The 26,757-nt window shown below is 40.2% G+C and overlaps 1 protein-coding gene across 1 annotated transcript in view; it reads right to left on the bottom strand.

The window, feature by feature from the left end:
* Nucleotides 1-8,974: 8,974 nt before the first annotated feature.
* Maob (monoamine oxidase B) overlaps nucleotides 8,975-26,757 on the bottom strand; it is a gene marked incomplete in the record, with an annotated part of 145,134 nt that continues 127,351 nt past the window's right edge. Inside the window, 7 exon segments of the mRNA XM_013506932.1 lie at nucleotides 8,975-9,953; nucleotides 11,179-11,241; nucleotides 12,115-12,226; nucleotides 16,218-16,315; nucleotides 19,481-19,538; nucleotides 22,228-22,281; nucleotides 23,366-23,462. Coding sequence (XP_013362386.1) covers nucleotides 9,801-9,953; nucleotides 11,179-11,241; nucleotides 12,115-12,226; nucleotides 16,218-16,315; nucleotides 19,481-19,538; nucleotides 22,228-22,281; nucleotides 23,366-23,462 — 635 coding nt within the window.

The following is a 26,757-nucleotide window of genomic DNA, read 5'->3' as shown; positions in this document are numbered from 1 at the left end:
CTATTGATAATCTCCTACCTCTTTTGTCTGTAACTCATTATTTGTCTATTTGTTTTCCTGAGAAACTATCTTGTAGATAACAATATGTAAAACAATAACCATTGTTAATTTCCTACCACTTTGTCTGTAATTTGGTAAGCCCCCCCTATTATTATGTTATCCTCCTTTTACTCTTTAAAATAAAAAAACATACAATTATTATTAATTGAAAAAATTGTAGTTGTCCTTTAGTATCCATGGGAGATTGGTTCCAGGACTACAATGGATACAAAAATGTTTGGATCCTCTAGTCCCCTATATAACAATGTGTGGTATTTCCATATAACCCATATGCATTCTTCCATATGCTTAAATCATCTCTAGATTGCTTATAATGCCTGATGCAGTGTAAATGCTAAGCAAATAGTTGTCATTCTATATTGTTTATGGAATGACAAGGAAACCCTCTGTACCTTTCCAATATAGATACAAAAAGTTTTAATATTTTTTACCTGAAAATGGTTAAATCTATGGATTTCACATCTAATGCTTGGGTTTTTCAGGGCTCATCCTCAAACACTTCTCTATTTATTCCCAACCCCATGGCTTCTGAAATTATATCATCAGCAGCAACCTCCTTTCTGAACTCCAGTACAGTACATATAGTCAACAGCCTATGGAACACCCCCACTTCAGACGTCCATGATATCCGATAGCTCTAGTCTACCACACTAGATCAAGCCACCAAAACCTCTAGCCTCAACAACTAACTAACTGCCTTGGCCTCCTACCTAATCTCTCCTTTCTTCTCTTACCACACAACGGTCTGCTCTCCACAGGGCAAATTGCATCACACACTGGATTTCTCGTTAAATAGACTCAAATGGAGATTCGCATGCAGAAAATTACCTGGAAAGTGCCTCTGGGATCAACACCTGTGGAGGAGTTGAAGAGGCCAAACTTGACAGAGGGTGAAGTTGAACTCCAAAGCAATTACACTAAAGGCTTCAGCTGGTCACATGGGGAGCTCTAGCCCTGATGCAAGGTGTCTTAGACAGTCTTTCACTGCTGAGACAAAATACCTGATGCCCAAAATTAAGGAAGGAAAGGTTTACTTAGGGCACAGTTTGTGGAGGTTTCAGTCCATACTCAGCTGGCTCCAAAGCACAGTGGCATGGCACCCTTATTGCCTAGTGCTCACTTATTTCCTGTTACTGTTGTGCCTGGCACACTAGCCACTATGCTCAAGGCAGCAGAAGACAGCAAAAGCAGCAAGACACACTTCTCAGTTAAGGAAATACAAATGGCAAATAAATACATGAGAAATATTCAACATCATTAGTCATGCGAGAAATTCAGATTAAAACAACACTGAGATTCCATCTCACCCCAGAAAGAATGGCTATCATCAAGAAATCAACCAGTAACAAATGCTTGAGGCGCTGTGGGGAAAAAGGAACCCCTCTCCACCATTGGTGGAAGTGTAGACTGGTGCAACCACTGTGGAAATCAGTTTGGAGATTCCTCAGTAAATTAGGATTAGAGGTCCCATTCAACTCAGCTATTTCCCTTCTGGGTATTTTCCCAGGAGAACTGAAAACATCATATCACAGTGATATATGTGCACCCATATTTATAGCAGCACAATTTGTAACAGCTAAATCATGGAAGCAACCCAAATGCCCATCCACTGAGCAATGGATTAAAAAGTTGTGGTATTTTTATATAATGGAGTATTGCTCAGCTATAAAGATAAACTTGAGGCTTTATAGGTAAATGGTCACAACTAGAGACCATACTCATAAGTGAAATAAATCAGATCCACATGTGTAAACACCATATTGTCTCACTAGTATAAGAACCTGAAAGTGTGAATAAAATCCAAAAGGTACAATGGATATTGTGAAAGGGAAAGAAACTGCTCAGAAGGAAAGAACAACCTGGATGAGGGAAAAGAGAAAAGAAAGAAGGGGAAAATGTGTATATATGTATACACAGGATAGCTAAGATAGTTACACTACTGATTTGTATTGCTTTATTGAAAGGAACAGTTGATGTTTAATTGTTTGATCAATCTTACATGCCTATATTTATTTATCTGAGTAAACAATTTGAAGATAACAATATGTAATACAGCCGTTGTTAATTTCCTATCACCTTGTCTGAAATTCTGTATTGCTTGTATGGTTTTTGAGCTATTTTACAAATGTCTGTGTGTCTGTTAATATGCTTTCGTTCTTTTCTTTTTAAAATAAAAAAAAATAGGAAAAAAAGCAACAAGAGCGAAACAGAGAAGAGCAAGCCTCTTTTCCACCCTTATACTAAGCAGGTTACCCCCGACCTCCGGGTAAGTGTAGCGCTCACACTATCTCCGTGCCCTCCCCGTGCACAGGATGAGGATGTTTACCAAGTGAGGACCCTGGCCCCCTGCTGAGTCACTTAGTTAAACTTCTATTCTTCTCAAATTGATACAATGTATCAATCATTACACAAGGATAGTCCTTTGTACCTCCTTCTTGCCCATTCCTTGGATGAGGCCAACCCTAGGAATGCATGTGTCTGTAAGCTAAGGAGCTTTCTTCAGTCCACAGAAAGGGACACATCTATGAGCTGTCAGTTTCCAGCTTCCAGCAGCTAGTAGCATGACTGCATCATTTCCAAAGAGGGAGGTTCTTGGCAGCACACTACAGTATTCACTACAGAGTAATTCTGGGCAGCCTTTGGCACCCTGTCTATTCTCTTACTAGAAACCCCCCAATCAATTTTCTTCACACTTAAAAGCCAAAACCCTCACTATAGCCTAAGACTTTCCACATGATCTGGCCCCTGTCTAACTCTCCAATCTCATTTCCTACTGCTCACTTATTTCCTGTTACTGTTGCGCCTGGCACACTAGCCGCTATGCTATTCCTTTAACACTCCGATTCATACTCTCACCTCCGGCCCTTGCATTTGCTGTTTCTTTTGCCTGGAATGCACTTGCCCCAGATAGCACGATGCCTTATTCCCTTACTCTGTTGAAAAAGTCACTCTCTTAGTCAGGCCTAATCTGACCACCCAATCTGCTATAGACACCCCCTACCATCATATCACTTGCCGTTCACGTGCCTTATTTACTTTTTCTTGATACCATTTCTCTCCACTTAAGAGTATATATTACACTGTATATTTTTATTGACTACTTATTAGAATTTCAGTTTTATGAGGGAAGGAAGTTTTTTCAGTTTTGTTCAAAATTGTATTCTTAGCACCTAGAAAAATCCCTGGAACAGAGGGAGGATTCAATATATATTTGCTGAGTTATTGTTGAATGGCTATCATTTCTAATTCCTATAAATATAGTAGGCAAAAGACAGTACTCAAGCTGGGTGTGGTGGTTCCAGCATCCCTTCCCTAAAGCACCGTGGTGAATTAAGAAGGAGATAGTAAGATGACTATTGAGTAAATCTCATATCCAACTTTCTGTCCTACTTTGTGACTCAAAAACAAATGGTCATTGCCAATGGGAATGACCTGAAATGCTTAGGTCCCCCTCTGTGGACCCTATTCCTATACTGCTCCTTCCTATGACAGGTTTCATCACCTGTATTGTTCTTTGCTTATGCACAGAACTGGGCACCTAAAAGGAAAGGGACTAGGGATACATGGAGAGGGCACACAGGGACCTGGCAAGGAGGTCCTTATATTACTTAAGGATACAAATTGTATGTCCTAGTTAGAACATTTAATGAGAAACTTTGAGAAGATGTTAATTTGAAGACACTCTTGTCCTTAGAGTGGTTCCAAAACATCAAGATGATTTCCTCTTCTTTCCCTTCTCTTTTCCCACACCCCAGTTAAGATGAATAGGTTGAAGGACCAACAGTCCCAGGGAAACTTGGGCTCCAGAATGAATTCTATTTATCCAAACGCAGCCTTGTCCAGGGAAGTAAGGAGTTGAGCACTTGCCAGCGCTAGCCATAGAAAAGCAGAAGATCATGCTGAAGGCAATACTGGGGCAGGGAAGAGGGGTGGGTAGTAGAATGAGAGTCTTAATAGTCCAAACAGCTCTCTCATTCTCTTCTGAAACAGTTAGGGATTTTCCCTTCGCTGCCTAAGCACAAATCCACAACATTCTCTACAACCCAGAGATGATTCTGGCTTTGAAAAGGTTTTCATAGCAGGTTAGGAGAAGCAAATAAAATACAATGAAATGGCTTAGAGGTAGGACAGACAGATGTGTCAAACTCAAGAGCAATAGCTGGATACCACTCTGTGTTTTGCCTTAAAGGGAAATGGATTTTCAAGGAGAATAAACTGAACCAGAATGCTTAAGGAAGAAGCAGTTAGGGATTAAAGACGTAAAGCAAGGTCAAAGAAGTGGTCAGGTGATCAGGGGCCAGAGGCCGAAATGCCACTCTGCCGAACAGGGATAGACTTGTCAGTGACTCATCACGTGGGCTCAGCAGAAATGACAAGAGCAATTACATCAAAAGGTAGAAGTCCAAAGTAAGGGCAGGATCTCATTAGATCAGTTATTTCTTATACAGGGGCTTGGCTTCTCGTGTCCACAAGCTGAAATGTCATGAAGATCACTTGCCAGGAGAATTTTCAACTAAAATAAGTCCTCTTCAGCACTTGAAAGATTAACAGGAAACATCAGCAAAGCCAATCAACACATTTCCCCAAGTTGTCTACTCATGCCCTAGGGTGCAAATGTTCTAGATTATTCTGATTGATTATAAGGTTTACTCTTTTACTAAAATGAGGAATGAGTGGGGGAAATACCTTTGCTTTCATTTAAGATATTTCTTTCTTAGATTGGAGTCAAGGCTAAGAAGGAAGTAAAAGGATCTTCATAGATGCCCAAGAGAAAAGATCCTAAAGGGCATGCAGTAACAGAGGACTAGGTAACTGGGGACAAACAGGTTGAAATTTGAAAGGACGCAGATAAGAGGACAGGTGAATGTTTGCAGAGGAAAGATGTCTCTGTTAGGCAGGTACTGTACACTGCATCCATAGGAAAACCACAAGAGGGAGGAAGTAGAGGAAAGCGTCCCCAAGGTGCTTCCGTACAATCTCCTGCCCTCGAGCACTGGCTGTTGCTATTGAGCTGTCTTATTAGGTCAAGTGGCACAGCAATCACTTTACTTTCACCCTCCAGATTTGGGTATCATGCCCCCGATCCTGTGACTTAACCTTATCGCTTCTGTGTTCACTCTGTCTTCACCACCATCAAAGAAATATTTTGAACCAGACCAACCCATGGACCACTGGTCACTCATGGAATGCTTTTGGTTTTTTGGTTTTTTTCTCCGGTACCGGGAACCGAACTCACGACCTTGCGCTTGCCAGGCAGGCGCTTTTGCCGCTGAGCTAAATCCCCAGCCCACTCATGGAATGCTTTGACTCAGGAACCAACCCTTGTTCAATTAGTGGTAGGGGAAAGGGTAGTGGGATCAAAAGACCAGGTAACCTCTCTGTAAGGACCTGCTTCTGACTATTTGTATAAAGGGGACCACAGGCATGGCCAGCACTCCATGTTCTATAGGCACCTATCTACCATAAGAGCTTATAAATAGATGGGATTTGTCCCATGTGGAATTTATGACCTTAAAGATCCCAAATTGGGATGTCCTTTTTAAAATGTTCATGAGACTGTTACATAAACAGATTACTTTCCTAAGCACATCTTTTTCTTGGACAAAAGAAAAATGTTAATATTGTGCTGCTCTCAATGAACACTTTTAAGTTGCTTACTGGCCCCTAATTATGAAAGCTCTCGGGCACCATTGCATCCTCTCAGCCTATCTTTGCACTCCTGCCAGTGCTGCGGCAATCAGAGGTGCAAGTTCACATCAGCACCTTCCTCAGTGGCTATTCTGATATATGGACAAACCTGGGAGTGAAAGGGATTTAGTGTTTCTGGGGCCACTTTGACCAGTGGAAAATAAATACTCCCTTACTTGGTCTATCAGGTGATCTATTCTGAGGTACATTCTTCGTGACTCTTTGAAGGGTCCCCAGCAGACCTGAGTCCCAGTGACCCGTAGCAGTGAACAGCTCCAAAACATAGCTTGGGAGCATCTCTCCCTCCTCCTCTGTTCTGCTTTTCCCACTCCCACTCTTGCTTCCTGGGGTAATTTCCCAGAGTGAATTTATACGGATTTTTACAAAAATCTGCTTGTTTGTTTTTTTGTTTGTTTGTTTTGGTAGTGGGCAGACCACAACCTGATACCCGGGACTTTCAATCAAGATATGTGTTCCCTAGCCACGCAGTTCTGTATCCAGGAAACATGTCTGGCTCATTAACTTGTTAAATTAATGCTGTTCTTTCAGAGAGCAACACCAATTCCTTTTATTCAAAGTCATTTTCCAGCATCTTCTTTCCACCTGACTACAGCTGGGCAGCTGAAAGGGTATGAAGATAGAGCAGTAGTCCCACAAGAAAGGCTCAGCGCCAGAGTGCCAAGCCTTCCTGTATCTCCAAAGCAGCAATCTTAGCCCTTGGTTAAGACCTTCAGAGAGAGAAAGGTCGTGAAGGTGCTCGTCTGGTACAAACCTGTTATATTAAACTTTCCCTCTGTTTAGGCACTTGGGTCTTTCCAAAGCCCTGGAGTCGTTGTGATGTGCACCCCTTTTGAGAAACACATAGGTAGACTTATTGATACACCCGGGAAGGATATTGTATCCAACAAGCTATTAGTGCTACCTCAACTAATATAGTCAGGAAGACAGTTGATGCGTTCACAGTGAGTATGAGGAAAATTGATAATTGAATCTTTGCAAAAGGGAGGCGAGAGGCATTCCCTTTGCTGGGTAGGAGCCACAGGATTGTCAACCCAGAGCTAAAATGAAAACTACAGGAATCTATCATGAATTGATAGCTGGCTTGGTTGACTTGAGACTCTCTGATGGCTCAGGCAGAGAAGATGTGGAGAATGAAGGTGCATGGAAAACAGGCTCTCAAGAATAGATGCTATTATCCTAATCAATGCTTTGAGTGGGAAAAAATCACAACTTTAATCTTTTTATCATGCACTGTGCATTTCAATCCACTGACTGAGACAAGGAAGTCAGTCCCCTTCCTGTGTTTGGAAACCCTGGCAAGCCTGGGATTCTACCAATTGCTCATAAAGAAGAGACAAATCTATGGTTTCTTTAAGTCACAAACTGCAGTCTTAATGCAGTAATTTGAATGGAGAATTCCGAAAACTCTGAGCTGGACTTAGAGTCTGAGCTTCTCCTCTCGCCAGCTAGGGGGTGCTACACCATCTCACAGGGGTTTACTTTTCCTTTCCCCCTCTACTCTCTGCTTAGTTTATTTGCTAAATGTGGATTCTGGGACTTCCTGGGTTGAGCACAGAAAAGGTGGAAGGTAAGGGGTTTACTGAACGTTCCCACTTGACAGGTCTTCTCATGAGATCTTTATGTACTCCAGACCTAGCTGTTATGGGGACTGGCTCTGTTCTGAAGGAGCACTTTGGGGATACTTTTCAGAGACTTTCATGTTGGCCCTGACTTTGACAGCAACAACCCAAGGCAGTACCTGAAGATCCTCTGATTAGCCAGTTTTGCTCCTTTTCGGCTTCTGTTTTCTGGAAATCTCTGTGGCATCCCTTCACTCTCTAGGCAAAACTATCTTGAGGAAGATCCAGGGTTTCAGATTCTTCAGGAGCATATCAAGCTCCTGAAGGTGTCTCCCTGAAGCTCCTCACTACACTTAGGATGAGAATGTAAAAGTGTCTCTCTGCTTTGGGTGTGTTAGATTCAGAGCATGACATCTCACTCTAAAGAAATCTCTTCACAAATCTACTCCTTCACCATCCCACTCCTTTTACAGTCTCAAAATTGTTCAGAGGAAGAACCTGGTTTTTAGGTCTTTCATTTGATGCTTCCCAGTTTTTTTCTATCTCCAGACTCATCTTGATAACTGATATCAAATATAACTTGATATTTCCAGTCAAATCATGTGATTTAAAAACTGAACAAGTGTGATTTCACGGAGGTAAATGTGGGACAGTGAATCTCTGCATGTGGCACTGGGAGAAGAAATTAAAGGGCCATGTCACCCAGCTGGAAGTCTAGGCAATAGAGGCAATTCCTTGTCTGACTCCTTTTTAAATGGAGTTAGTAATGTCATGATTTTAGGAAGACTTTTTTGGAAGGGTGTGTGCTTGAGAAGATACCCCCATGCCAAGTACGTTATTTTTTTCCTATTATTTGTGCTGCTGAGAATGGAACCCAGGGTCTCATGCATGGTACACTCTTCTGTTGAGCTACATCCTTCACCCATACATTGTATCTTTAAACAGACATTTTAAAAAATGGTTACAAAGAGTTAATGGGTTCTTTAATTTCTTCAGTTAGTTTATAAAGTTCCTATAAATTCATGCTTGGGAATGTCACTATAAAACCAGAAACTGTACTACTGATTAATCTTGGGGAATTTTTACATTTCACTTATGCTAAGAGCAATCAGCTTCATTTTCTAAAGGAGAATGTGAAAATGGTCACTTAGGGGATTTAAAATACATCCTGATAAAACTGACCTTGGGCGTTGAGAGGTATGAATGCTTTTGAAATGATGATCTCATTTTAAAAGTAGTTCAAATAGGATTTAATGGACTGTGAGGCTGTGGTTTTAAATTAATGAGTGTACCTAGTAAAAAGCTTTGCACTGAGAAAGAATATGAAAGGGCAACTGAAATATTATAATTATCTTAATAGTGTAAGCATCTTGCTTATTAATATGTCAGTTATTTTGACAGGCTTTGGGAGAACGGTTGAAGCAAGGAACTGTGTCTTGTAGCATCTCTTACCGTATCATTATAAATCATTTACCAAGTGCTCACGCATATGCTGCCAAAGACAGATCACACAGTCAAAATGTATCCAGGCTTCCAGAAAATTTTGACTAAACGTTTTCAAGCCACAGTTATATCCTAATATTCCATCTTGATTTGGTCTGTCAAAACCTTGAAAGTCATTACCCAAGAAGAAAAGACAGAAGACATTTGGTCAATCAGCTTTATTTTTAATTACCCAAGTGGGTACTGACCTTTGTATCTAGACATAATGGAGAATATGATATAAAGGCAAAGATAAGATTACTGCTCTTAAAAAAATTAAAGTCGGCTCAGAGACACTGCAGAAGATAGCAAGACCTATGGATATATACTGAGTAGCATTTGAGCAGCACAAGACAATTTAGTACAGAATAAACACACACAGGGGACACCATGGACAACTCTGACAATGGCTAGAGGAGGACAGTTGGAGAACATATCCCAAGAGATTATAGGGAAGTGGGAAAAGCATTGAATTTCTGTCCTAGTTGTCCATATACCAGTGGTTTATCATGGACCTTGGCTGATTAAGTTGCATCTCTGTGGGTTTCACTTTACTCAACTCTAAAACAGAAGGTGAAGACTAGATGCTAAGCTATAATGACACAAAATTCAGCTATACCAATATAGACTTCTAGGGACAAATGCAGAGAACCTGGGAAGGTGAGGACAAGCACAAAGCGCTAGAAGTGGGAGAAAACTAGCTGGATGTGAGTGGGTAAGGTCCATTATGGGAAAGCAAGCCCCATAAGGCTATTTATTCTAAAGATCCTAAGGTCAGTAAATCTGCAAATTGGTGAGACAGAGCACTAAATTAGGTATGGAACACTAGCCAGGGTCGAAACAGAGAAAGTGATACTGTGCTTCCTGTGATTTGACTTAATCTCATGCTTCCTGCTGCATTCTTTATGCTGTCACGGAATTTCATGGCAACCCCTTCCCCAAATCCACAAGCCAGAGTAAGAAGAGAGGGTAATTACAGACGGCTTCTCTTTAGATCCGCAAAAGTAGGCCCCTTTTGTGGGCCAGGAAGCCAAGTGCTATTGCTGAAACGACAGTGGTTAATCCAATCAGCCTCAGCAGGCCTGGAACGGAGGGCAAGTGTCTCTCCAAGAAGGTCGTGGTGATGGGCTGCGCAGGGACGTCCTGGGTTCAGAGAACACTGGGTGTTAGTACAAGGCTTGTGCATTTCATTCAAAAAATATCTGTACCTCCTCTAGTTTTCTGGGAGTGACTCTCTCTTTCTTACCTGTAGGCTATTCAACATGACATGAAAGCACGGTTGTGCCCTTATTAGAATGGCCCATGCTGAGCACATGTGACATACTATTTGTTGAGCAAGTGCACCTCCTCCCAACCCCACAATCCCTTCTCCAGCAAAAGCATGAGGAGAGTGACTGGGGAGTGTTAGGGCTTGGTCTCTCAGACTTCACACTTAAAAGGCTAGAGGAACAGCTTTCCTTTTTTTGCTCTATCTTCTATGCGTCCTTCCTTCTAACCAGGAAATCTCCCTGGGTTTTTTTTTTTTTTTTTTTTGCTTTTTCTCCGGTACCGGGAACTGAACTCACGACCTTGCACTTGCCAGGCAGGCGCTTTGCCGCTGAGCTAAATCCCCAGCCCCCTCCCTGGGTTTTATTACAAATATGACAAGCATATTGAAAGTAAAATTTTACTCTAAATATATTCCATCCCTCTGGCCCTGGTCAGGAGATAACATACTTTCTTTCTTTTCCTACCTTCAACTGAGAATCATCGGGTCAAATACTTATGCAACAGCCATTTATTAAGTTTGGTGTTGTTGGTGTTGTTGGTTTGTTTTTTGTTGTTGTTGTTATTGTTCGAGACAGGTCTCATTACATAGTTCAGGCTGGCCTGGACTCACTATATAGCCCAGACTGGCCTCGAACTCACAGCGATGCTCCTGCCTCAGCATCCCAAGTGCTGGAAGTATAGGTGTGCACCATCACACCTGGCAACAGACATTTCTTGAGTGAAAGTTTTCTTTTTCTTTCTTTTCTTTTTTGCAGTGCTCTGGATTGAACTCAAGGCCTCATACATGCTAAGTACATGCTGTACCACTGAGCTAAACTCCTAACTCCTACTGAGTTCTTAACATCTAGAACTCTGAGAAATCTTTCCCCCAGGAAAAAAATCTTATTTTCCCTGATAATCTGCATTTAATATGGCAGCTACCAATTTATCAAAGTTCATTTGAGTTTCTCACTTCTGCCCTACCCATGATACCTATTTAAACATTCAAGGGCTGGATCATTTAGGGAATGTTACATGGGTATATACAAGTGTGTACTTCTTGGAAAAAATTATGCTTAGAAGAAAGACCTTTACACTCATGAAATAAAATATAGCCTACCACAGACTCTGGTTCTGGCTGCCAGATTTCATCTTCTGGAATCTTCCCTATGGCATGCAAGACCTGAAATGAAAGAGCACATTTAGTGAACAGCAAAACTGACAGCATCTTTCTCTGAATCTGCTTTTTAAAATAAAGGACTAAGTAAATGTCTCTTGAAATAGCAATCAAAAATACCAAAGTAAAGGCCAGAGCAGTCCACTTAACCTTTAGAAGTCTCCAAAAGGTCTTTCATCTATAGTATAAGAGATTCTGACCACCAGTCTCAGAGTAAATTTTAGTAGTTGGGAACAGGTTTTAATGGTAATGAGATTAGAGGAATTGTCAAGAAACATAAAAATGAATTTTCTGGGTCCTAATAGAAATATGCTCGATTCTATAACAGACCTAAGTTATCTTTCAAATATAACCTCATGGGCTTTTCTGCAACATCAGAAATATGTTAAATGGTTTTGTTGTTACTTTTGGGTTAAGGCACTCCCTTCTCCTAAAACTGCTGTTACAATGGAGATTCATGGGTCTTCAGGTGGAGGCTACTGGGAAGTTAGTCACAATATAGCAGAAAATGTCTCTGCTTGTTGCCCGGGTAACCTCCAGTTCACTTTAGTTCCTGTTACAGTTCTTGTTACTTTTCATTTCCAGAAACCGGTCGCTATAATACATGACTGGTCACTACAATGCACATTGTAGGAACCAATCCCCAATTAATGAGCACTCTGCCTTTGTACTTCCCCTTTGCAGTCCCATAAAAACCTCCCTCCTTTTTGGGAATAAATCCCTATCACTACCTGATGACATAAATACATCTGCCTCCAAATCCCAGGTGATGTTTTGGTGTTCCTGTTTGCTGCTGCAACAGGATCTCAGACATCTAGGATCTGCTTTTCAGGCCCATGAGTTCCCTCCTTCCCCACAACCCGTGACCCTGGGCCTTACTTCTCGGGCCGCTCTCTCTCCAGCCTCCACAGCGCCCTCCATGTAGCCACTCCAGTGGGTGGCAGTCTCAGTGCCTGCGAAAAAAATCCTGCCCACTGGCTGACGTAGAACCCTGAGGACAAAAGCAAGAGGTAAAAGTAATTGGTCACAGACAGCTGAAGATGAGTATCCCTACAAGGACCAGGGCTTGTTTCCTCAAGTTCAAAACTGCAAGGGGGACACTAGCAATTTTTTTTTAAATGTTCATTAGGTTCCTCCAGTTTGTGCATAGTCTCGGTCACAAACAAAATGGAACAAAGACCAAAGTTCACTCCTACACAAAGAGCTTGCATCGAAGTGATATTGAACTGACACTGATGGAGGCAAAATACATGTTTGCTCCACTGTCACCTTCTTTACAGCTCACCAACTGTGGGTGTGGTGACACGTAGCCCAATTCTTTACCCCGTTATTCCACCGATGAACTTGGCAATCACTTCTCCTTCTCCTTGGCAATCACTGCTCTACCTTCTCCATTTCTTAATGTTACTGTTTCCATCAGTAATATTTAGCAAATTCAGGAGTCTTATGGCTCCATAATTGCCATTCATTGGCAGAGCTGGTGCTCAAACCCAAGTAATTTGACTCTGCAACCCAGTCTTGGCCACTTGGTTATATTACTTCTTGCCTCTCCTGCATTATTTCTTCAATCTTGTCAAGAATTCTATGTCATAGCTATCATCATTATCTTTTTTTCACACATGACAACACTGAAGCTGGGAGAAACGTGCAGGGACTCACCAAGAGTCACACTGCTAGAGAATAACGGAGGTAGGATTTGAACCAGGTCTATCAGAAGTCGAAGTCTCAGTTTTTATTCTATATACTCTTCCTGGTATATCATCATCACCAAATAACAGTGCCCACCCACACTCACTTCTCACAGTACTTGGCCAGAAAGAAGGGCAGTTCATTGTCACTGTGACAAAGATACCACAAAGAAAGCACTGTCAGCAAGCCACTACTCATCCTATCTCAGGTTGACATTATATCAGATAAGTGATGTCCAGAGTTCATGGCTATGTTTTGTCTTAATCAGCACTCTACACACTGGACCTCTTATTCAAAACCCAAACAGGCTGATTCAAATTGGTGGGTTTTCCTTCACCTGAACTTACTGCAGGCATCAAAAAGAGAGGGAGGATATGAGAGAAGATATTATAGAACATTAGTAAACTGATAATATTAATGGGTTCATCTGGAATTTTCAAGAGCCTGAGGGTATTCAGGAAGGGTTTCCTTCAAGAGACAGTGGATCTTCCCTTTCATGTTCATTAAACTATGTTGTATTTCACTGCATGTTTACCTTTTACAAACAGAAAGATATAAATCTAACTGGGGACCTCTGGGAAACCTCGCCAAACCATACAGTTAAAGGCTAGATGTGAGAACAAAGGCTTCGAGAACCAATCACGCTATCAGAATATAATGATATGAAAATCAAGAATTAGTTTAAATAGATAAAAAGATAGTTTCTCTCCAGTGGTCAAGTGGAAACTGTCTTTCATCAGGGGGAAAAATAAAGTCGAAGAAGCTAGATAAGAAAATCCCTGCTCCTTCTTTGGCAGATGAGCGAGCAGACAGTATATATTCACAAAGGATATAGAACTTAAGATATTGTAAAAGAGAGTCATGTGCATATTTCTTGTGGCTTATGTGTTTTACTAAGTAATTATTACAATCGGTTTTTCATTCTATCTAGAAGAAAACTTCCTTCAGAAATGTGTGTTTAGTTCTTTACTAAACTTATGCTGTTCAGTCTGTCCTCTATCAGGAAACAGAACACTGACTATTTTCAGGACCCTAAAGATAAAACTCTTCACAGTATCCCAAATGTCACAACCTTGAAGGATCAAGAGAAGTCTTGTGGGCACAAAATCCCTGCTCAGGCTGGGTTGTCACTAGTGTATGCTGTGCTTTAGTTTATACTATACAACTTGAAGGTAGTGATAGCAAAACTGGAGGGACACATGGTGACAGGAAGGTGCCTTCTTTAGGGAAATCTGAAAAGCCCTCCTGATACATATACCACCTTCAGGGTATAGGAGGCAAGGAGTAAAGAAGAGAGACGGTGTTACCATGGCATCACCAATGCCTGTTGAAATGGGGTTTATCTTGCTTCCCTCAATGCCATAAGGATCAGGCCAATCCAAGTGAGTCTCTTTTAGGCTCTTGCCCCCAAAGGCATTTCCCTGACAGTCTCTGGGACTGTGCATACAACTCTCCACTCTGTGGCTAAAAATCTAATCACACTGCAATCTGTGGCACTCTCAATTTAAGACAAAACCAAAATAAAACCAATGCAGTGGTGGTCTTGTCGAAAGATCAAGTTTATATTAATGAATGTGTCATAGGAAGCAAAGGGTCTACATTTCTTTGTGGTCATATTCTCCACTTTGTCTTCAATTTCACCGACAGTCTAGCAATATTGAGCTTTGCCCCTGGACTTCTTAGAACTTGTAGAATTCCAAGCATTTGCTCATAGCATGCCAACTGCTTCAGCTGAATCCAGAGGAGTCTTCTATCTCCCATGGGCCTCAGGTGGCATGCACGTTATGAAGCCCAACAGATTACCTTAGGCAAGGCCAGGGCAAGGCTCCATGTATTTCCAGGGTATTTTTATGCCCCTCTATATGAACATTTATGTTAATATGCTAAAAATTCAAGTTTTGATATTATGTCCTCTCCCCATCTTCACATTACCCACCAACATTATCAACTTCTCAGTAGGGAAGGTTGTCCTTGATAGTGAACTCTCCAGCACACTTCTTGGCCAATGGTTGGCCCTTAAGCCAATAAATGCTTAATGGAACAATCACCACTGACTTCTTCTACACTCTGTATATCTGAAAAGTAATGACCCACTAGCTTATCAAGTAGTGCCCTTTGGCCCCAGAGTGTTCTTTTGGATTATACTTGATCATCTGAAGTCATTATGTATTTTCTGATAAGCAGCTTTTAAGTATGCTCCGACCTGTTTTCATGGACAGATTGATCAGCCACCTCTGTTTACTCACTCTGCATTTGCTGTATACTCTCAACAGCCTGTCACTCACCATCCTACACTTCCCATTTGGTTTAGATTGAGTTCTTGGCAGTACGTTATTGCTTGGCTTAAGACTGTAATGGTCAAAACAATTACTGCTATATCATTAATTCATTCCTCACCATTGTAAATACAACGAAGTATCAATGATTACACTTGCATGCACAATGCTGGGAATGCTAAAAGCCATTGGAGTGTGCACTTTGAATAGGAAAACTGTGTGATGTGGGACTAATATCCCAATAAAGTTGTTAAAATGACTCACGCTCCTGTTAACATACTGATTAGTGTCCACTGCACACCATCTCATGTTTTCTCATTCATCTGTTAAGGAAAGTAAGATGTGCAAAGAAGTTACTGTCCAGGACAAACAAGTAGGTTGTTGGTAGAGTCAGAATGGAAAATCAAGTCTTTTCAAGCTGGTCCAGAACTCATTTTGCTGTTATAGCGCTGCATCTAAGTTGGCACTTACACAGGTACATTTGAGGCAGCGTTGCTGAGTTCTAAACTCATTGTAAGGAGACTTCTGACAGTGGAAGTGAATCTTCTGATTATCTAAATTGCTTTAGGGGGTTGATATTGGGGATCAAATCCAGGGGCACTCTACCACTGAGCTACATTCCTAACCTCTTTTTTAAAACTTTTTTAAATTTTGAGATAGTTTTGTTAAGTTGCCCAGGCTGGCCTCCAATTTGAGATCTTCCTGCCTCAGCCTCCTCAGTAATGGGGTTTAAAGGTGCTTGCTGCCCCACCCATCTAAATTGCTATTCTAATGCTGCGACCTTCTTTGGTTATATGGGATTTGCTCCTGCAGAAGAATGCAGGGTGAAAAGCAGCATGGAGGAGTAGAATGAGGACGGCTTTATTCCTGGGATTCACGAGATACAAAGAAAATTGGGGATTTTTTTTTTCTTTTTGGTATTGACAAGGAGAAGGGAAAAGAGTGGCATGAACCTATTTAGAGTTTGGATTCCATGGCTGGGGGTTTCAATCCCAGATTTGCACACTTTTACTCTACCTTCCATATTGAGTCATGATCCCAGGGGGAAAGTAGGTTGTATAGCAGCCCCCAGAGTACTGTTCTTCGCACCAGTTCTTCTCTTCGTAATGTACCGGCTGCAAAGCAGAGTGACAAAAGCATCACACCACAGAGTGACTAAAGATGTACAGCATGATATCTAGCATCAAATAAATCAAACATAGTCCAGCAGACTTGATAATGGAGAACCAGTTTGCAGTCAATCCTCACAATCTGAAGAGGATTGGTTCCAGGACCTCACATGGATGCCGAAGTCCCCGGACGCTCAAGTCTCATATAAAATGGCGGAGTATTTGCATAAAACCCATAACAACAATTGTTAAATTCTCATCATCTTGTTTTGAAATTCTGTGTCTCTTATAAATTTTTTATTCTCTTTAAAATAAGGAAACCAATGTTGTATGTCTGTTAATGTTTCCCTCCTTTTATCCTTAAAATAAAAAAAAAATAAATAAAAAATAAAATAAAATAAAATAAGGAAACCACATTCTCCTGCAACTTTCAGTCATATTTAAATGATTTATAACACCTCATACAATGTAAATGCTATGTAGATAGTTGTAAGATGCTGTTTAGGGAATACTGACAAGAAAAAGTTTGTACATGTTCAGGACAGAAGCAATTTTCTTTCAAATATCTCCCATCTGTGGTTGGTTGATTACACAGACGCAGAACCTGCAAATACAGAGGGCTGACTGACTATATTTCTGAAATAGAGCCTCATTATCTTGATGTTTTTGAACATGTGTCTTTAGGCAGGTAAATGCCCTTAGTAATAAACTTGTAAGAAATTCAAATTTAGGAAAGCTTTCTCAATTGGTTCATGCATGTCATAAGTATTATCGTTATGTACCAAGTACGAGAACGATCAGGAGGTGGCTGCAGCCCTCAGATGCCCGGATTGTGACACTGCAACTGGCCTGCAGCCATGTAACCCTTCAGGCTGGGCCTCGTATTTTGCAAATAGGATGCCTTAAGAGCGCTTATTCAAAATCAGTTATGCGACTGCAAAATTTATATCAAGTACAATTGTCTATTTCCATTTTTAACTTGGTCTTATTCATTAATAAGTTTTAATGCTTCATGGTTTCAAGAAAAATTTTTAAGAGGACTTATGCTTACCAGAGAGGTTATATAGGGAAAAAGCAGAAAAATATGTTTGTTGAAGAAAAACCATGACCAGATTCATGTTTTTGATGAAAGTGAGCTTTGTTAAAAGAAGCTGGGCAGATAAATTAGTGTTTTGTGGCATGGGGGCACTTCTGTTGATGATGGTACTTTTGAACACCTATTGGCTTGGAAAATATGCTTTTGTCATTAACAGGCAAGACTTAAGCTGAAATCTTGCAGACTGAAATCTTAATAAAAATAGGACCTGGGGATGTAAATCAGTGTTACATTCTTTCCCAGGCATATACAAGAACTTAGGTTCAATCTTCAGTGCCAAGAAACAAAACAAAACAAATAAAAAAACTAAACAGAGACTTTATCATAAATATGTTACTTTAAAAAGATAAAGCCAAAGTAAGGAAAAATGATAGAACATATGGAATTTTAATAGCACAAATATTTAGAACAGATTTTGAAAGATGCTTTGTTTAAAAAATTTTGCAGTCACATAACTGATTTTGAATAGGCGCTCTTAAGGCATCCTATTTACAAAATATGAGGCCCAGCCTGAAGGGTTACATGGCTCCAGGCCAGTTGCAGTGTCACAATCCGGGCATCTGAGGGCTGCAGCCACCTCCTGATCATTCTTCCCTGGCTGTTTGCAGCGTCAGAAGAAAGGCTACACTTTCTCTTTCACCTTTGCTTGCTCCCAGGGATTTCTTCCCACACGGTAGACACCAAAGCAAGAGTAAAGCAAATGATTTTCTCTACTCCAAAAGCATACAAGGACAGAACCAACTCTTTTATCATCAAGAATTATATCATCCACATTCTTCCTACAATAAGATTTTCCCCAACAAAAAATGATCAGCTCTTTTTGGAAGTATGAGAATAAATGCTTTCCTTGCCAAGTAAATTTTTCCACGTATCTCACAAGCTGCTGGAAGAACTTCAGTTAGAAAATGTTTTGGCCTGAGAATGCCTCAGAATGTGACTTCAGAGAACCTCGATTATCCACCAGGGCAAAATGTCTTGAGTAGTATTTTAAAGGAAAAATTCTACTGGTTTTTAATGGATGTAAAATTAATTTTTACTTTGTATATATTTTGAGCTTTGCCACTTCACTTGCTACTTTGGAGTCTGGAGGTTATGACTATATTTAAACTTGCTACATGGTATACTAAGCAAAAAAGAAAGAAAGAAAGAAAACACATCCCTCATTAATATGTTTCTCCCAAACCACTTAATTAATTTTTTGTTCATATGCTGAGAAACAATTCAAAGAATCCTTAAGAACATGTGTTTCATCTATATCAGATATAGAATATCTTCAAGAGTGGTGTAATAATCTTGCTTTAAAACAATGAACAAATATGACAAAGTCAAAGTCAAAAGCCACAACAATTTGACTAGGAGGAAGTCGACTACTCCAAAGTTGAGCAAGGCAAGTGTGAGAGTGACAGGACTCAGCTGCTCACATAGCTGCTCACCTAGATCACGGTGTGCACTGCAGAAGGAGTGCTCTGCCCCTTCATTAGATTTTTCTCACATTTTCACTGTCACTTTGTACATTGCTCTCCATTGTCTTCAAATGCTTCAAAGATAACTGGATGTAATAACTACTCTTAAAAGATGTCATAATCTATGTCAAAACATTAAAAACCCAGCAGCCTGATGACTGCAATAAGAGCACCTTTTAGTCATTTTAAACATTGATGAGGGAGGTGGTTATGGCTACTCGTTATGATCAGGCCCTATGACTCGCACCAGAAGTCCCAAGACAGAAGCACTTGCCTTACCTGCCTACCATGTGGACTCCTTAACCTACCCATCCTCATCCCACCTTTAACCACTTCAGAGTTCTATTTCATTAATTTGAAGATCATCATCTCCTCAGGCTCTTCCAAAGGTGTCTAAGAAACTCAGGTGACATGGATAGGCCCATCCGACTGTCTTCCTTCCATCGCTAATGTTGGGACATGGGGGTACAGTGAGTGTTGCTTTATGTACATGAATGAGATTCTGTCCTTTTACAAGATTGCCAGAGGAAAAGAAAGCTAGTTTTCATTGCCATTCTGGCTGCCAGGATCTAGGACCTCTATCCTTAAGAAGGGGTTGAGAAGCAACCTTACCTTCAGAGCTTCTTTGGAGCCCAAGACTTTTGCATAGAGCTCACAAAGTTTCTTTAACCTATGGAGGGGAAAACATTAGATAAAAATGAAAATGAAAGAAGGAACAGAAAGAAAGCATGAGAGGCACTTTATTCTCTTATTTTAAAAAAGACACTGAGCCAGGTATGGTGGCACACACTTGTAATTCTAGCAGTCTGGAAGGCTGAGGCAGGAGAATCACAAGTTCAAGCCTAGTCTGGGCAATTTATTGACTCAGAAAGACTATGTCACAAAATAAAAACAAAAAAGTTGAGAATGGCTGGGCATGCAGTTCAGTGCAAAGGCTTTGGGTTCAATTTCCGATACTGTAACAGATAATGCCCCCCCTCCACCAGTATACTTCAGTTTGTTAGTTGCGCAGGTAATAGTTCCTGTTTGGTTCCGGTTGCTTCTGTCTCTTAGAAATGGTTGGTCACCATGATGCACAGCTGGTCACTATGATGCACACTGTATAAACCAATCCCCAATTGACAAGCCATTCTGCCTTTGTACTCCCTGCTTGCTTATCCCATATAAGCCCTAGACCACCTGAGATCAGGGCTGATATTCCGGGAATGATCCCGATCAGTGCCTACTGACGTAAATCTGGCTCCAAATCTTGGGTATCGTTTCAGTGTTTCTGCTTGCCTTTGCAACACCAAAGGGGAAAAAAGACTATGAGTCATGGCTCCCACTTTGACATTTCATTCTAAGTTTTTAAAACCAAGGCACTTTGTCCTATTTCAAATATATTAAACCTATGAGGTCATAAATATGAATGATGCGAGACTGTTGATAAATAGAAAGTAAAGTGAGACACTGTGTGAATCACTGGGGACTCATGACATTTTCTGTTCATTTGCAAAATGAGACTGTATAAAATTAACTGTTAGTCCATCTGATAAGCACTGGAGATTTCTGGGAAGATGAAGACATAGCCCTTGTCACTTTCCCTTGTCCTCTTGCCCCACTGTGAGGCAATGGGCACAGTAGAAAGGATGGGAAGCAGAAAAAGCTGTGATTTCTGCTTCTGTCTCTTGCTGAACTGTGAGATCTTGGGCAGGTTACTCCAGCTTGCTGAGCTTCAGCTTCATCACATCATTTTTTTCATTAATGATTTAAAACTGTGGTTCCCAGACCAACAGCATCAGTATCATCAGAGAACTTGTGAAAAATGTCAGTTCTCAGGTCTTGCCCCAGACCTCACTCAGAAAAGAGAATGGCAGCAGTTTGTGTCTTCACAGACCTTCCAGATGATTCCCAAGTTTGATAACCACTGATGTAAAGTTCCAGCAGATATGTAATAAATAAATGCTCAGTAAATAGTGGCTCTTAAAGCTATTGGGGGGATTGGAAATGTTATCAGTTATAATTAATCAATTAATTTGAGTTGATTAATCAATTTAGTTCACATAAGATGAGTCAACTATATTTGTATAAATACAATTATTTCAGACCTGATTTTTAAAGAATAGTAATGCAAAAGGGTATCATGAACGCGATTTAGAGTTTAGCCAATGATATTTTAAAATGTTATTATTTTAAACTCAGAAATTCTTTCTACAAACAAAAGTGTATAAAAATTCTTGATTTCTCCCCCTCCCTTTATATATTGAAATAGTTTAACACAAACAGAGGAATGTCCAGACAGCGCAAAGAAGTAAAATTAAATTTAGAGAAAGAGCCAAATATATAAGGGGATTTAGAATTCATAAAGGTGGGTATTTTAAGCCCGTAGGGAAAAGACACATTATCTAACAAAATAGCAGTATGAAACAAATTTTATTTTTTATGTAATCAAACTTATCCATTTTTAAACCATGGCTTCTAAATGGCTTATCATGCATAATAAAGACTTCCTTATTCCATAATAAACTTTTTTAATCACCCATTTTCCATACTTTTCTAGATTCATCTGTTATATGAAAGTCTTTGATCCTTCCGAAATCTATTTTGGTGTAAGAAGCAATGTAGCAATGTAGCATCCCAACTTTTTCTTTTCATTTTTTTTTTTTTTTGTCTTTTTGAGACAGGGTCTCACTGTGCAGTTCAGGCTGGCCTTGAGCTCACTTTGTAGCCCAGGCTGGTCTTGAACTTGCAAGGATCCTCCTGTCTCAGCATCTCAAGTGCTGGGATTACAGGCGTGCGCCACCACACCCAGTTGTAGCAGTTCAGTTTTATTTCCCTCAGGCATAGCTGTTTGCCCCCCTGGTTTGTCCCAGTAGTAATGAGGCAACACATAATTGGCAGTGGTGAAAATTAATTGTCAGAAGAAATTGCAACCTCCAGAGAAATTAGTTCCTCTGTACCTATAATCTCTAATGTATGGCTCTTGTACTGCTCTGCAGTACAGAATATTGCACTTTCCCAGCCTTAGGTTATACCCATTTTCGTAGTCTCTATAGTTCTTATCATGGCATCTTGTGCACAATAAATTCAATAAATATTTGAATTTTTGGTTCTTAAGTTATCAGTACAGTGTCTTTCTGCAAGACTCTCATAATTAAAATAACGAACATGTAGCACTGGCAACACATATATTATTAGGCAATCTCTAAGGTAAAATTCAAAGGCAAGAAGGTAGACAGAAAAAAAAGAAAGAAGAATTGAGAGGAGGAAAAAGGGAGGAAGAAAAGGAAGGGGGAAGGGTTGAAGGGAGGGAGGGAGAGAGGGAGGGAGGAAAGGGGCAAGGGAGGCAGAGAGGATGGAGAGGAACAAACTTTTGTTACCTTTCTTCTTTGGTAAGTCGCGCCAGTTTTCTGGCTTTGTGAGCAAGGATAAATCTAAAAGTTACAAACAAGAAAAAGAGGGAAAGTTAATAATTTTTCTCCTCCTGGCCTCATTTCTATGGCTATATGCATGTCCAGAGGAAGCAGTCTCTACACTGGCTTAGTTCATGTTCACAGTTCCACTTTTAGATGCCGCATCCTGACACTGAAGAGCAGCTTTTAGCTTTGGGGAGTCAGGAGACTAAAAGTAGACAAGTGGCCATGATTTCTGGCTAGGCTAACATGATGAATGACCCAGCTCCTCCCCACATGGCTGGTGGCCAACAGGAGTGAGCTGAGCCCTGGGCCTCAGATGCCCCCTTAAGTCTCCATCTAAGCCTATCCAATTTCATCCAGTTCTTACCCTTTCATTCAGTCTCCACCACAGTGTCTCCTCAGCATCCAACCTCCTAGATTCACTTGGGGTCATGAGGAACCCATCTTTGTGAAAGGATTGATACAACTCCCACGAGAGTGGATTAGTTCTTGTGAGAGTGCATTGTTATAGAGCAACGCTGGCTTTCTCTCCTTGCTCTCATGTTTCCTCTTTTTGCCATGTGATCTGTTAGCATTTGCCAACTTCTGCTCCACTTTTCCACCACGCATGGAGCAGCACTAGGCCCTCAGCAGAAGCCAAGCACTTCATGGTGCCATGGTCTTGGATTTCGAGAACTATGGGCTAAGATAAGCCTCTTTTCTTTATAAGTCACACGGTCTTGAGAACCCTGTTCCAGCAACGCCAAACAGAGTAAGACAACACGGATACCCACACAGCCTTCACAAGAACTTGTTTTAGTAAAACACCCCAATTATGGTCTTTATATAATGTTTCAACACACAATGGATCACCAAAATATATCTACATAAGCACTAAATATAACATATTTAAAGTGTTGTTGGTATTCTACTTTTCTAGAAAAGCATTTCTTGGAAGACACTGAACAAGAGAAGCAATAGCATTTTTTCTATTGATGGATTGGGTGAATAGTGTCATTGACTAAAAGAAATTTATTTAACAACATTTGGTACACATTTATTGAGAGTATTTGATCATCCTGTCAACACTGAGTACAGCCAGAGTACTGTCATAGTGCCTTACCCCATTATAGCGGCATAGTTGCCATCAGGTTTGGTATCATCCAATGTGTAGGCAACTGGAGCTTCCTCTCCCTCGATGACCATGGTTCCACAGAAATCTTGGAAAATGACAAGATGGAAGAACACATTCACCATCCTCTCAAACTACCCACAGCAGTTATAATGAAGCACACATTTTTCAACTCAAAAAGCCTGACAACCAAATATAGCATATTATACTCTGAATGCATCATTCCAAACCAAACTGATGACAAGAGGAGGCTTGAGTAGTCAACATTTTGTGAAAAATTCAAACCATAAGTCCTTCTTTACAAACAACAAGGCGATGTAATGTTCTAAATTAATCATGGCCACTATTTAATGAAATTCGGTTTTCCCTGATATATGTTAATATTTATGTCCCCATTTTCTCTTTCATAAAAAAAATCAGAATACAACCAAAGATGTGCAAATGAAATACTAGTCCCTCCTTGTACAGTAGAAGGGAATGAATGTTCATATTTTACAGGGAGCCACATTTTCTGCTTGATTTTTTGAGATGGGGGTCTCACTCTGCTGCCCAGGCCAGGCTCGAACTCCCAGGCTCAAGTGATCTTCCTGACTCAGCCTCCCATCTAGCTGTGACTCTAGGTGCACCACCATGCCTGGCCACCCACTCTACGTGAAGTAGTCTTGACACTTGGAAAACAGGGCTGAGAGGACATGGAAAACTAAAATTCATAGCTTCCCAAACCCCGATTTCAAACACCACCCCCAAAACTCCCTTTTCCTCTCAGGAGCAACTTGGAAAACAATGTCAGCTCATTCTGGATGGAAATGCTTCCCTCATTCCCAGCCTGAACAAAATATAGTTGGGCCTTTGTATCCCTGGGTTCCACATCTGTGGATTCAAATCTAACTGTGGGTATGAATACTTGTGAAAAAATTATACGCATGTTAACTTACACAGACTTTTTGTCATGATTTCCTAAACAATATAGTATAACAGCTCTTTAAAGAACATTTACATTGTATTAGGTATTGAAAAGTAGAGATGATTTAAAGTATATGGGAGGAAGAAGACAGAACCAGGCAACATCAGTATGATTTCTGTAACTCCCAGGGGCAAAGTATAGGGGCCCTGCCTGTGCACAAGAACATCCAACAGCTGGGCAGGGCCACACTCTTAAGAAGAGGACAAGCAAGGACACCCAGACATTTAATAAAGTTCTTGGTGAAGAAAAGTAAAGACAAAGCAGAAACATGCAACAAACTAACCAACCCCTTCTATCTTGTTAGTTCATATTCCCTGAGCTTTTTGTTACTATTACATATTAATGTATTTATTCACCCAACGGTTACTGGGCAACTATTGTATGCCAGGTACTGTGCTAGGCACTGAGGATTCAAATGCCCAGTTTTAGTTGTAGGAAGATGTGATACAAACTGGTAATTACATAACAGCACACTGAATTCTGGGCTACTATGGAAACACAGAGGAGAGCTGCAAAACTCATCCTATGTGATTCCTGTTACACCAATTGCAATTCAGTAGCGAATAGTTGAAGAACTCTGTAATGAAATCTGGAGAAGTTGCCTTTTAGCACAGGGCATCTGCACTGCATGAAGCTGTCAATGTCACTGTCAAAGACACTGTGGTTAACTACAGGTTGAGTATCTTTTATCACAAACAATTGGGGCCAGAACTATTTTGGATTAGGAATTTTCTTGGATTTTGGAATATTTGCATGTACTTAAAGAGATATCTTGGGGGTGGGACCAAAGTTTAAACATGAGGTTTATTTGTTTCATATAATATACATATATATATATATAGCCAATAGGTAACATCAGATAATAAGGTAGATATGATCAAAGCGCATTACATGTATTTGTGAAAATGTCACAATAAAACACATTTTGTGCAATTAATATGCACAAATAATTAGAATAAAAATAAATACAATCCCTTCAGATCAAAAACAATAATTTTATCCATGAAAAAATTTTCATGGTGTGGAATTTTCCACTTATAGCATCACATGGATGCTCAAAACGTTTCAGATTTTACAGCATTTCAGATTTTGGATTTTGGGGTTAGGGATGCTCAACATGCAGTAATAACTCAAAAGAAATTTCAAATGCTTGGATGTGGCTGCCCAATGTCTACAATCATTTTTAAAGTATTACTAAGGCTTATTGCCAACAAGGACCAATTCAGATCCAGCTTCTTTCCTGAGTGAGGAACTCAGGCTTTCTTTTTGATATCAGAGAACAATTGCCCATCATATGGTAAGCCTAAGATGGAGATTTGCAGACATGAATGGAAAGTTGGAGATTCTCTCCACACATGAAGGCATTCACAGTCACTAGGAGAAAACTCTATATTCCTGGTCCAAACCCTATCTACTTGCCACCAGTCAGCTAATGAAAAGTGTGATGTGCAGGATCACAAAAATGAGCAACTCAACACCAGTGTGTCACTGCTATTCAATTCAAAGACTAAAATGACAGGCTCTTCATGATGGGTCCTCTACAAGGCAGAGTTACTTGCTCAGCTGATGCACCAATCCCTGTTATCCATGGTAATCTGCCGGATATGGAAATAGAAGCCTGTGATGTGGCTGAAAAAGGTTATCACAGGTGTCCAAACTTGATATACATGGAGGATTGATTCCAGGATCTCTGCAGACACCAAAATCTGCCAGTATCCAAGTTTCATATGTAAAATGGTGCAGTTATTTGCATATGACCTAAGCACATACTCCCATATACTTTTTTATTTATGTATTTATTTATTTATTTATCTATTTATTATTTATTTCCTAGCCTCTCTTGTAGTCCAACCACGCCCGGCCCCTCTGCCCTGTCACCTGTGGCTGAGGCTTTGCTCTTTTCTCTTTATTTTTTTTTTATTTTAAAAGTAAAAGGAGAAAAACATTAACAGACAGACAACCTTTTACAAAATAGCAAAATAACAGTACAGACAACACAGAGTTACAAACAAAGTGGTAGGAAATTTACAATGCTTGTTGCTTGTTGTATTACATATTGATATCTTCAAAGTGGTTTCTCATGAAAACAGATAGAGACATGCAATATTGATCAATCAAGGACTCACTGACAGTTTCTTTCACAAAGAAATAGAAGACAGTAGAACAACTATGTTACCTATCCTGTATATACATACATGCAAAATTTCTCTGTCTTTTCTTTCTCTTTTCCCACATCCCAGTTGCCCTTTACCCTTGAGTGTTTTCCTATCATTTCACAATGTGTATCATACCTCCTAGTTTAAATTAACTCTTTCAGGTCTTACACTAGTGAAACAATGTGGCGCTTGCACATGTATGTTTGATTTATTTCACTTATGCATATGGTCTCTAGTTGTGACCATTTACCTATAAAAGCCTC

Source organism: Chinchilla lanigera, unplaced genomic scaffold, assembly GCF_000276665.1.
Source record: "Chinchilla lanigera isolate Chin_1 unplaced genomic scaffold, ChiLan1.0 scaffold00115, whole genome shotgun sequence".
Classification (NCBI taxonomy): domain Eukaryota; kingdom Metazoa; phylum Chordata; class Mammalia; order Rodentia; family Chinchillidae; genus Chinchilla; species Chinchilla lanigera.
Note: the sequence above shows the minus strand (reverse complement) of the source record. Positions and strands in the feature narration are given on the sequence as shown.